The sequence below is a fragment of the Peromyscus leucopus genome, chromosome 7 (assembly GCF_004664715.2).
Source record: "Peromyscus leucopus breed LL Stock chromosome 7, UCI_PerLeu_2.1, whole genome shotgun sequence".
Classification (NCBI taxonomy): domain Eukaryota; kingdom Metazoa; phylum Chordata; class Mammalia; order Rodentia; family Cricetidae; genus Peromyscus; species Peromyscus leucopus.
Window position 1 is genome coordinate 46,624,590 of NC_051069.1, and position 13,758 is coordinate 46,638,347.

Sequence of the window (13,758 nt, forward strand, 5' to 3'; positions counted from 1 at the left end):
CAAAATCTGAGTTAGCATCTTACAAAAGGGAGTACCCTTATACTTTTAAATTTTTATTTGATTCTATTAACTTCTACTTATTACCAGGAAATGTTGTATTTGTTTATGTTCATTTTATCTTATCATACAAATTATAAGCTACCTGAAAGAGAAAACAAAAGTAAGCTAAGTGTATTATTTACTTTTCTGTTGCTATGATAAAACACCAAAACCAAAGCAACTTAAGGAAGATTTCACTCGAGCTATGGTTCCAGAAGGTTAGAGTCTATGATAAACGGGAAATCATGACAGCAGGCATGGCTGGAAGAGCAAGCTGAGAGCACACATTATAAACCACAAACATGACGCAGAGATGTAACAGGGAGTAGGTGAAACCTTAAGCTCTCAAAGTCTTGTCTCCAGTGACATAGTTCCTCCAGGGAAGCCCTGCCTCCTAAACTTCCCCCCAATAGCACATAAAGTGGAGATCAAATGCCTAGGACTATTGGGGACATCTCATTCAAGTGACCACAGATAATATTCTACTAAACACATGTTCAAAAGCTATTCTTTAAACTAAAATTTTAATATAAAAAATTTCAGTTAGTGACATCTCAAAGGTTAAGATGAAGTGTTTCTTCATACATAATCATCAAGTTGCCAACCTATAGAAGACAAAGTAGACTCAACCCATCTGTCTAGACTCACCTCTGCTCCAGAGCTGCAATGTACATTACTTCTACCCAACCAGAATCAATTAGGTTAACTAGCTGTATTAGTTACTCTGACATTGCTGTGATAAAACACCACCAACTAAGACAACTTTCAGAAGAAAGGGTTTACGGGTTTAGTTGGGCTTTCAGTACCAGAGGAGTAAGAATTCATCATGGCAGGGAGGCCTGGCAGCCGAAGCAGGAGACTGAGATCTCACATCCTTAACCACAAGCTTCACAGTATACAGAGCAAACTGCAAGCAATGCAAAGCTTTAAATTCTCAAAGTCTTCCCCCCCAGAGACTTCTCCAGTAAGGTCATACCTCCTAAACCTCCCCAAACAGTACTATACTACCAACTGAGAAACCAAATGTTCAGATATGTAAGCCATTTTCATTTAAACCAATATTATTGAGTATAAAATTGCAGTGCTTTAAAAAACACATGAACTGTTACAATAAACACAACTTCCAGAATGAAAAAAAAAATTAATCAAAAGGGAAAAAACTGTGGTAATCAACACAGAGAAAATACTGTTCCCCTCAATAAGGAGTATTTCACAGTTAATTCTAGTAACTTAATAGCAAATTAAAAACACTGTGGTAAAACATGATTAGCAAAACAATATACACTGTGTAAGTCCAGTATGGACTCAACTTTGTCAAGAATAGTTCATCTAGTATCTTGCTTTCACCTTCTTAAAACAAATAATAGGAAAATGTAACACAGTTCTTTTACACTCATGATTTTACTAAAGTCAGCTTGTAGCCAGTGAAAATAGCACTTAAGAATAAGACTGCCATTGAAGATTAGTAATACGGTGATATTTCGTTTATACTGAAATTTTATTTGTATGTTAATAAATAAAGTTGCCTGGGGGTCACAGCTAATAGCAAGCCATAGCAGAAGCTAGGCAGTGGTGGCGCACACCTTTAATCCTGATTGCATGACAGGCAGATCTCTGTGTGTTCAAGGATACAGCCAGCATGGAGACACACGCTTTTAATCTCAATACCAACCATAGAAGACCTGGAGGTCTGTATAGACAGGCAGTGACAAGGAGGTCATTTGGTTGGGTTTACAACCAATGAGAAGGCAGAACAGAAGTCAATAAAAAGACAGATACACAGGAAGTAGCTCTCTTTCTGAGGGGAAGGACGACAGCAGCAGCTAAGGGTAAGAAAGGGTGTTTAGTATCAGCTCTTAGCTACTACTCTGACTTCTTGGGCTTTTAACTCTGCACAGTAATCTTACCCAGGTTGTAGAGGTAGATAGATAGATAGATAGATAGATAGATAGATAGATAGATAGATAGATAGATAGATAGATATGACATTAACTAACTTATACGAAAAATAACCCTTAACAATATCTTCAAATGGATTACAGAGCAGAGCAAAGTGTTCACAGACTGAATTAGAAAACAAGGAGAGGGCTGGAGAGATGGCTCAGAGGTTAAGAGCACTGGCTGCTCTTCCAGAGGTCCTGAGTTCAATTCCCAACAGCCACATGATGGCTCACAACCATCTATAATAAAATCTGGTGCCCTCTTCTGGCCTGCAAACATACAGGCAGGCAGAACACTGTACACATAATAAATAAATAAATCTTAAAGAAAAGGAAAACAAGGAGAATCACATTTTTCTGCAATATCCACACACAGAGTGCAACTCTAAAGGCAATCATTTGAATTACTACCTTTTATCCTACCTTTCCTTTCAAAATTCAAAGCAAATACCTGTTTACCTTAAATGCTCATGTGATTAATGCTGAAGGTGATTAGCCAGAGAGCACACAAATCCTGCAATAATAAGTAGCTATTGGATGCCTTTTCCTCTCTTAGCATTACCATTTGCAGAGAATAACTGTGTTGTTCTACTCTATCACAACTGTCCATCATTTCTCAACTTTCAGTTTCTACCAAAGAGGTTGAGGGTAAAAGAAGGAGAAAGAGGAGATACAAATCCTATTATGCAACTATGCTAAATTGTTAAATGTTTCCACATAAGATAAAATACAACATACATTCACTAAAGTTATTTGAGATATTATTTCTTGTCTACGGCCATACCACCCTGAATGCGCCCGATCTCGGAAGCTAAGCAGGGTTGGGCCTGGTTAGTACTTGGATGGGAGATATTATTTCTTAAATTCATCCAAAGTTGATTAATAAAGACCAAAACTCCAGATTAGTAAGAAATTATCTCACCTACTACCATAAGTGTGAATTCAAATCCTCTTTTCACCGATTTTCTATAGACTTGATTTGGGAGGTTGGCAAATCCCACATAGCCCTCAAGGTTCTTCGGTTGCTGAGGAAGGGAAAGAAAAACCATGTATCAAAAAACATTTCAAATTCCCTCATTCTGTTTAAATTATTTTTTTAATTATACAAACTGTTTTTTAAAAATTATACACATTATTATTCATAGCAAATTAATAGTTTATATTGTCATCAATAAAAACATTAATTGTAGAATGTACAGAATAAATTGAACATAATTAAAATAAAATAATTATTAAAACCCAAGAATGAATAATTATAGAAACTGGTTTCAAAGCAAAGATTTCATTTGACAATAAGTTTCATTTAACAAGGAACTGAATAACCATCTAAAGCAACAAAATAACAAACAAGTTCCAACTATGAAAAAATTCAAATCCCTTAAGTGTACACTAAGAACCATTCTTTACACTGACTAATTCCACACTAAGGAGTTTCTTGCAATTGATCTTGACTCATGAAATAAAATAAATATTTGTGCTTAAAGCAATTCTTTTTTGTAAATCTTGAAGATTTTCAAAATCAGTGTCAAGAGGCATGTCTCTTTAAAGCTGTAATCCCAGGCCCACTTGTGTTCCTTCAAGGTTCCCCATAATCTTTTGCCTCCCTCTTCGTGGAAGGAAATATATCCAGGACTTAAAGTAAACCATAATTATGGAAGCTAAATGGAGTTTTGATTCTCTGATGACCCAAACAATCACTTCATGAGTAATTTTTAAAAATTTAATTCTAAATTGGTAAAGTAAGTCTGATTCTTAATTGAGTCACTGGTTAAAAAAAAAAATACTGTTCACAGTTACAATATCTGAGTGAGTAGATATACTGCTTCATTTTACTTTAGAAATAGTCATCTTTAAATATAGTGGCAAAATACTCTCAAGAAGCACATACATCTAAGTTTTTGACACATTTAAATTCTAATGATAAAACAAGTTGTGATATAAAAGCATTACTACAACACATCTGGGTTTAAAGAGTCCACTGGTTATCACACTTATAGCTAAACAATAATTTTCATCCTTTCCATTAAAATTAACTAATTTTTAAGCCAAATGTTGGTAAGCCAAGCTAACCCATTCAATTAAAAGTTAATTTTGAACACAACCAGCAGACTGACTGGAATACACCATTTTAAAGCCAAGTATCTGAGAGCCTATTATGAGTATAGCTAAAGCTATGTTAAGTTATACGCTTCTGTAAAGGTCATATTTCATCTAATTACAAGTTAAATTCAACTTAGACTATAAACAAGGTTTTGTATAAATTACGTAGTGTACTCACAGCTACTTTGTAATGGAAACATTTCCATCATTCCAGTGTTCCAGATTCCAAAAGAATGAATTCACAGAAGACAGCAAGTGAGGAATTTCACAAATTGTAGAGGCACATTCAGTTCAACCGGAGTATCAGATCCATTGGAACACAGCAAAATACAGAAAACATTAAAGTTACTTACATGGAACTCAATGACTTAAAAGAAAATTAATTAAACAAATTAAAATAAGACTCTTTTCTATGCATGTCAAAGTAATATTCTCATATTTTTCAGTAGCTTTTAGATTTCCTTTAGAAATATAAAAGGTCCTATCTTTTAATAAAGGCCAGTTATTATACTGTGTCTTAGGAAGAATGCTACAAAAAAAGTAGACATATGAAGTTTTGGAAAGGTGTACTATGAATTTCATACAACTTTTGTGTTGTCAGTCAACAGCCCAGCTTAGACAACACAAACATTTCAGTTAAAATCTTTTCATACAATGCTGCATTTCAAATTCTGTGAACTCAGACTTAAAAGAAATGTAGATTATAGCAAAAAAAAAAAAAATGATATGCCATAACATACGGGAAAATTAGATAAGCTATAGGCTGTGAAAACTGAAAGAAAACCTAGCACAGAGAAGAAAACACAACAGCAGAGATAAACTCCCTGAGAAAGGTACAATTTTACACTTGTGCAACCTACTTCAATAATTTGAGGCAGTAAAGGTATTCTTGTAGTTTATACTTAAAGTAATTAATTTAATAAGCGAAAACAAAATTTCAAAAACTGCCACACACATACACACAGCATGCACAGAACTGAAAAATCTTCCACAACTATCCTTTGCTTTTGCCACTTCAAGGAACCCACCAGTCAAAAAGGCATAAGACACCCAAGAGTATGTACCTGTGTCTTATTCATTGTCTTTTCTCAAGTCTTTGGTTCATAATCAGTACTGTTTTAGGGTTGAATTAAGAAAAGGCAGGAAGCATTCCAGCCAACAGGAAGGAGCATAAACTAGGAATAAATTTGGTACTTTCAGGAACAAAAAAGGAGGTATGTGATGTATAACAAAGGAAAGAGACAAAAGGATAGGAAATGAGGTCATGGAGGTAGGCAGGCAGGCAGGCAGGGGCCAGATCATGTGGGACTCAGCCAAAGTAAGAAGTTTGAATATTATTTTAGACATGGGGGAAACCACTGGAGGGTTTTGCACAAGCAAGTGACCTGATTAGCATTTTAAAGACAACTTTCACTGTTAAGTGAAGTGGCTTAAGAACTAAGAAGACTACTTCAATAATCCCAGAAAGAGTAGATTAAATTAAGCTACTAGGAAGCAATGAGAGATTGTAAGGATTCAAAATATATTTTCGAAGGTAGAGTTGATGGAGGATTGCTAATGAATTTTACATCAGTGAAAGAAGAAGAAACCAAGGATAACTATTGGCTTTGATTTGAACAACTCGATGGTTGGTGGCAATTATGAAAACAATATAGAATGGAGGAGGAAGACTGAGTAGTGAAAGCCAAAATCAACAATAGATTTAAACATGTTAAGTTTGGGCTGTCTACTAAATGTATATATAGTATACAAGTAGACTTGTATATATACATATACACACACACACACACACACACACACACACACACACACGAAGAGATGTCCAGTTGACAATTTTAAGCATATGACTTAAAGAAATTTCAGGGTTGGCTGGTGCTGAAAATAAGTTATCTGCACATGGATACTGGGAAGGGAATGGATTCCCAAAAAGAAACTATAAATAATAAAAAGAAGCGGATCCAGGGCAAAGCCCTGGAGCACTCTAACAATCTAGGCTGACAATTAGGCTGAGAAAGATCTGCCAGGAAGATTCCAAGAAAACCGAGATGACTGGATGACTGCAAGGAGGGGCAGGCTTTCAGCTGTGTTGTACCCAATGAAAGAAAATATGTCCATAAGATTTGGAAATAACTTTACAGCTACCTTTGAACAAGGCTAGTCTTAGTAACACAGCGAGGAAGTGGGTGAGCTGATTAAAAGTATACTGTTCTATGCATATATTTACTTTAGTTTTAAATTTAAATTATTGGGAACATTTAACTTACTAGTCCCCATGTGATTAGTTTCTGAAAGACAGATTTTCTCTACAATCCTAACAAACTATGAATACACAACTGGTAACCTCCAAAAAAATGAATGATCACACAATTTGTCTTCAGAAGAAATTTTGTCCAAAGACAAATGACAAAGTAGTTTGGCTACTGCTGCCAAACAAACTTTCTCAGATTTTGCAAGTAAGCATCCCAGAAAATACAAAACCTAACATCTGGAGCACCTGGCTCCAGCACAGAAAACCTGGCACCAAATACAGCTAATACAGTTTAAAGAATATACTAACAGTATAACACTATTTGTTAACTAAGGGAAATAATTTTTTATCTCTTAATAATCTTTCCTTACCTTGAACTTTAAAAACAATCTACAGGCTGGGCAGTGGTAGCACTCGCCTTTAATCCAGCACTCGGGAGGCAGAGCCAGGCAGATCTCTGTGAGTTCAAGGCCAGGTACCAAAACTACACAGAGAAACCCTGTCTCAAAAAAACAAAAACTACAGTCTTTAACTCTGAAAGTCTTAACCAACCACTGATTCTTTTCCTGAAGAAACAAAATAGTCACAGTGCCAGAATGAAATATAATCTCTGGGCAAAAAATAAATAAATAAAATAAATATTACATGTATACATATATATACCCACACATACATATATATGTATGTGTGTGTATGAGTGATATAATTATGATACTTATAATCATGAAAGTATAAATAAATATATGATTTTTCACTTAGGCTCCCACCAAAATACTCTGGGGTCATGAAGGTACTCACTGATCTCAAGCCAGTTGTATAAGTAACAACACTGATTTCTTGTAATAGCTTGTATTTTCAAAATATTTTAGCTAATAGATACAATTCCTATATTAAATTCATTTAAGGGAAAGTAAACAATTTTGTTGATTGATAGAAATAAGATACAGCACTGTATACACCTGTATTGAATTTATTTAACTCTATTTCTAGGAATCAAAAATACAGAGAGGAGGCAGGACAGGCAGATCTCTGTGAGTTCAAGGCCAACCTGGTCTACAAAGTGAGTTCCAGGACAGCCACAGCTGTTACACAGAGAAATTCTGTCTTGAAAAAACAAAGAATTTCAGTTAAAAAAAAAAACTAAAATGGTTAATTTAAGAATAACAATGTATAACCCAAAGTACCATAATATACCCAGAATTCTATTCCTCCTTTTATAATTGCAATTAAAAAAAAATACATTACAAAAACACAAAGGTTACATTAATAACTTTAAAAAAACATCTGGTCGCCGGGCGTGGTGGCACACGCCTTTAATCCCAGCACTCGGGAGGCAGAGGCCAGCCTGGGCTACCAAGTGAGTTCCAGGAAAGGCGCAAAGCTACACAGAGAAACCCTGTCTCGAAAAAAACAAAAAAAAAAACAAAAAAAAAAAAACAAAAAAAACCACATCTGGTCTTTCCTATATGGTTTTAAATTCAATCTTTGGATTTTAGTATATATGTACATTGCATATTTTTATATTCTTGTTTGTTTGTTTTTGTTTTTCAAGACAAGGTTTCTCTGTGTAACAGCCTCAGGTGTTCTGGAACTCGCTCTGTAGACCAGGCTGGCCTTGAACTCACAGAGATCCGCCTGCCTCTGCCTTCCAAGTGCTGGGATTAAAGGTAAGTGCCCCCACTACCTGGCTACATATTACTTATGCAATGACAAAAATAATTAAATTTACGTCCAAAAGTTACAATTAATTCTAAATATTAAAAACAAAAAAAAACAAGGCAAGAGTGCCCAGCTGCAGTCCGACAGCAGAATCAGTTCAGCACTTGAGCTCAATGCCAGCCCAGGCAACACAATGAAACCTCAATTGCAAAAATAATTAACTCTTAAATTATGAAAACCAATCACAGATTGTAAAAGGAGAAGATATCACCACAGAAATTTATTTGTCTACTACTTAATGCCCCTACTATTACATAATATGCATAACTACAACTCTCAGGCACTTGCTTAGTCAAATTCCTAAGGTCATATAGCCAAAGAAAAAAATCTGAAGAACTTCATCCACTATTTAAATGGTGTAAATATTTTTATATAAATGATCTAAAAATACCTATATATGAAACAATATAAAACAAACACTAAAATATTACAAGATTATAAAGTCATAGCTCCTACCCTGAAGTATTTTAAAGGTTCATGTGCTATTCTGCATACCTCCAACTACAGTTTTTAACTCCGATGGACAATCTTTAAAAATGTTGTAAATTTATTATGTGTATGTGAGTACAGACACGTGGATTTCATGGCTCTCATGTCTGTCAACATTTAGGAGTCAGTCTTGATTTCCACAATGCTGTTGTGGGTTCTCTCATTTCTGATGTTCTGCTGCACACTTTAGGCTAGTGATACGATTACAGGTATGACTGATGTATTGATGAACTGACATTCATTTTTACTCTCATTCCTATGTATCTACATGTGTATATGTACATGTCACATGCACATGCATGCCCACAGAAGCCAAAAGAGGGCTCCAAATCCCCCAGAATTGACGTAACAGGTGGCTGTAAACTGCCCAGTGTGGGAAGTAGAGAATCCTCTGAAAAAGCAGTAAAGTGCTCTTAACCACTGAGCACTCTTCCAGCCCCAACTTGCATTAAATTTTTATTGGTTGGTTTAATGGACTATATACCAAAGTGCTAAGGCCAATGGATTTCTATAATTAACCTGTAGGAGGAATGCTAAGTCTTGGATTTCTAACTTCAGGTTTGAGCAACTAAATGAATAGTTATCACTTACTAATGCAAGTAATATTAATACTGATACTATTACTAATACTAATACTAATTAGTAAATGCAGAAATAATTTGAATTGAATGTACCAACTGGACTTTAGAGAAGACAGATATTCTAGCAGGCAATGGACTATATAAAAAGAGACATAGCCAGCTGGTGGTGGCACACGCCTTTAATCCCAGACTTGGGAGGCAGAGGCAGGCAGATCTCTGAGTTTGAAGCCAGCCTGGTCTACAGCAAATTCCAGAACAACCAAAGCTACACAGAGAAACCCTGTCTCGAAAAACAAAACAACAAAAACCAGAAATTAAAAAGACAGGCAGATATTAACATTTTAAGTCATTGTTTAAATGGTATGAATCTAAATGCAGTATACAGTCGGAAGCTAGCCAAGAACCAATACCAAAATCCCACCATCACCACCTAAACAAAGGTAGAGGGTAGCACAGAGTCAAGAGAGGGCTTTGGGGTCAAAAAGAAAAGCAGGTTATTGGTATTTGTTTAAATGCTATAGAAAAGATAAAGAAAATGAGTAACTGAAAAGAGGTTCGGTGAGGACACCGATGTTTACACAGTGAAGGAAGGGGTTTCCTCAATACCTGGAATAAAACCACCTTCTAGTCTTAAGAGGGGAAAGGCCAGAGACTTTTTGGAGACAAACACGTGAAAACAGCAACAAGAACAGGGAGAAAGAGTAAGGAGTCAGATCTGGTGGCACAACTATTCAGGAGGCTAAGGCAGGAAGAACACAGGTTCAAGACCTGCCTAGGCTAAGTGACTTCAAGGACAGATTCAGCAACTTAATGAAACCCTTGTCTTGAAACAAAAAGTTAAAAAGGCTGAATAAAATGTAAGTTAACTGTGGAAAGCTTAGTATGCACAAGACTCTAGTGTTCAATCCAGAGTAATGTCAAAGCAAAACAAACAAACAAAAAAATGTTAAGTATCAGAGGGAGGATAAGACAGTAAAGCAATATGGTCATCTAATTAATGCTGAAGACCACAAATCTTTGAATGTGAACTTGAAGTCATGTGATCTTTTTTTCCAATAGCAACCTGTAACTTGAGCATAAGATAGCAAATTTAGGATTTATCTGAAACTATTATTCTTTGGAAAGAACATACAAAAGGACAAGGCTCAAGAGAGCTGGCACATAGAGCTGAATTAAGGCACCACAAATGTAGAAATGAAGAAACTATAGAAGGAACAATCTTTTTAAATTTTAACAAAAAAGAAACACAAGTCCCAAGACCCATAAGGCCACTAAAATGATAGCAGAGGTTGAGGACATGCTCAGTGGTAGTGTGTGTGCTCAGCACATAGATGTCCTGAGCTTTCCACCACACATACTTTGTTCTCAGAAGGTAGAGGCAAGAGGATTCACTAGCTAGGAGCCAGCACTGTCTACAAAGCAAGTCCCAGGATTACATAAAGAGAACTTGCCTCAAAAAAAGGGGGGGGGGGCCTGTTTCTATAAATCTGCTAAGTGAGTACACAGTAAACTGTAACTCGCATAAATTCATGGTAGGAATCTAAATGCTGCTTCTAATTGGAAAAGTTTTGTAATAACTTAAAAAGTTAAATGTATGTGCATGTGCATGTATTTGAGTCAGACCAAAGAAATAAAACCATAAGCCATCATCATTACAGTATTTTTTAAAAGTTAATTAACAGCCAGCTAGACAGCTCTGTGGGTAAAGGTGCTTGCTGGCAAGCGTGAAGACATGAGCTCAATCCCTAAAACCCACACACTGGAAAGAGAACCAATTCCTGCAAGCTGTCCTCTGGCTTCCACAAGTATGCCCACACCCACAATAAATAAACAAACATAAAAAATGAAGTTAAAAAGAATAAAAATAATCTAAAAGACACCAGTGTTGTTTTGCTAGCTGGACTTGGTGACAATTCTTTTTTCTACTATCTCCCAAGTTATTTCCAAAGAATCAGAAGCATCTCTACTTTTAAAAATTCAAAAGGAATGAAAATGAAGCCATGTACATCAAAAGCCACCATGGGTTACCTTTTTTTTTTTCGAGACAGGGTTTCTCTGTGTAGCTTTGCGCCTTTCCTGGGATGGTAGCCCAGGCTTCGAACTCTCCGCCTGGCTCTAGTGCTGGGATTAAAGGTGTGCGCCACCACCGCCCGGCTATGGGTTACCTTTTAAGACGTAAATCAGACTTTTTTTTTTTTTTTTTGACAAACTCATTAGACTACAAAGGAAGAAACCTTAAGATTAACCATGATGAGAATACAAAAGAAGTAGATTAAAAAAAAAAAATCATCTAGCCGGGCAGTGGTGGTGCATGCCTTTAATCCCAGCACTGAGAGGTAGAGGCAGGAGGATTTCTGTGAGTTTGAGGCCAGCCTGGTCTACAGAGTGAGTTCCAGCACAGCCAGGGCTGTTACACAGTGAAACCATGTCTCAAAAGACATACACAAAAAAAGCTATAGTATTAATAAAGTGAGACAGATAAACAGATGCTTAGTTGTATACCAACTTCAGCAGAATTATACATCCCAAGGATCTGACAGTCTTATGGCCTCAAGTCATAATATTATTTCACAATTTGATGAAAACACAGAAGATACACATGTCAAACCTGCAAGTGACAAAAGCTAAGAAAGCTAAAAACTACTGTTTAAGCCCCTTAAGACTCCAAAGTGAGATTTAATATGGAAGTGTGTGGAACCAAATCATGTGCCTTTTTCCTCATCCCAAATAAAAAGACAAAGTTTTAATGAAGGTCAGAACTATAGCAGAACTTCAGAAATAAGAAGTGAGGGACACACTTGATGCATTCAGTAAGTTCTCCTAACTTAAGAAAAAATAAATAAGCAAAACTACAGCAGCCCAAAAAGAAAAGGTGGAAGGAAGCATCTTAGTTAACAACACTCATCAATAAGAAAAGAGCATTGACCTAAAAGGTTAACTTTAAGATTCATTAGCACTTATCTAGAATGTAGCACCAGGAAAGGTTATATGAAAAAATAACGTTCAGAGGGAAGTAGCAACAACAGTTCAAGGGATCTGCTTCTCTGCCTTATAAAGAGTGCTAAAGGAAATGGAAAACAAACTACCAAAAACTCAGAAAAGCCTGAGGATTGCCTCCAGAGGATTATATAATATGAAAGAAGAATTACCCTCTGATCTCAAGAAGCAGATGAGAACTTCTGAATACCACATTCAGCTATGTAATAGCAGCAGCACAACTTTCTCTAGTACATCTGATAGACGAACCACTTCATCCATCAGAAATACATGCAAGCCACACAAGATTTTAAATTTTCTGTAGCCACATTAAAAAAGCAAAAGGAAACATGTAAAATTACTTGTAACAATGTATTTCACCAATGCAAGATGTTCAAAACATTTGTCTCCACATGCAATCAATATAAAATTAACAAGATATTCTATATAGAAATATGTGCTTCCACATCATGATCCATATCTTCATTCAAACTAACTGCATCTATAATGTTCAAAAGTCATATATGTTACTACCATATTGAACAGTTCAGGGTTAAAAAACCAACTAGTGAAGACTTCAGGGTGAGCTGCTTCCATGATGAGACTAAATGATTGATCTTCCAATCCTAGGACCTCATGAAAATATCATAAGAATAAGATTAAGTATATATCCCCAAAATTTTAGGGATTAGCTGTTGTCTACTTTAACCAGTCAGTCATTATGTCTTTTCTTCATTCAGTATATGAGCACTCTGTATTTTACTGTAGTATTCTCAACAAGAAAATTTTGTAAGTGAATGAATTCTTTCTGTATTTTTTTTTTTTAATGCTTCCCTACTGCATTCCCGTGAGAAAACAAACATCCGATTTGGGGGTATGGCAGACCTAGCATACTAATGTAGTTACTGGGGAGTGCTTTAAATGTTTGCATAAAATCATTAGCTAAATTCTTAATAAACTATAAAGGTTTCTATAAAATCATAAGCTAACTCTACAACTAAAGATTTGAGAAGCCTACTATTGAAGCAATCAAAATAATTTAATACCTCAAAACAGTAAATCCTAGTGCTATGGCCTTTTTTCCCTTTTTTATTTTTTATTTTTAGCTTTGGAGGCTATAGAGTTCCTAGGAAGCTTTTAATGAAAACATACACCTAGACCCCTGCCTAGAATAGAGCCCAAAATATAGTATTTAACTATAACCCTAGAAACCTATACTATAAGTAACAGATATTATTTAAAGTTCCACCATAGGCAAATTATTTATTGAAGTAGAGCCTTAGATACAACACACTTAACACAGATTTTTTAGTTAGGAAGAAATCAAAAACAGTAAAATCAATGAAGAAGCTAGAGGAATGAAGGTCCTTGGGTTATCTTAGCTAAACTCATTAAACACAATCTCTGGTAACCAACTGGACTTAGAAAACCCAGTCTTCAATCAAACTAGCAATGAAACCCCACTGCTGTACTAAAAAACATTCAGCACAGATTAAAAGTTACTGTTAACTGAGCTAGTGAGGTGGTACATGTCTGAACTCCCAGCACTAAGCTGTGGGGCATGATCAGTAGTACTTTAAGTTAGCCTCTGCTATGTAGCATGTTTAAGGAAAACCTGAGTTACATGACATCCTATCAAAAAATTATCAAATATCAAACAAGAGTT

At 35.7% G+C, this 13,758-nt stretch overlaps 1 protein-coding gene across 2 annotated transcripts in view; it reads right to left on the reverse strand.

The window, feature by feature from the left end:
* The window catches only part of Septin7 (septin 7), a 63,466-nt gene that overhangs the window by 41,140 nt on the left and 8,568 nt on the right, over positions 1–13,758 (reverse strand). Inside the window, exons 2-3 of one of the 2 annotated variants that reach the window (XM_028872570.2) lie at positions 4,258–4,262; positions 2,902–3,004 (exon numbers count right to left, since the gene is read on the reverse strand). In XM_028872570.2, the coding sequence (XP_028728403.1) occupies positions 2,902–3,004; positions 4,258–4,262 (108 nt within the window). The remainder of the gene's footprint in view (positions 1–2,901; positions 3,005–4,257; positions 4,263–13,758) is intronic. The other variant, XM_028872571.2, reaches the window with a different exon arrangement.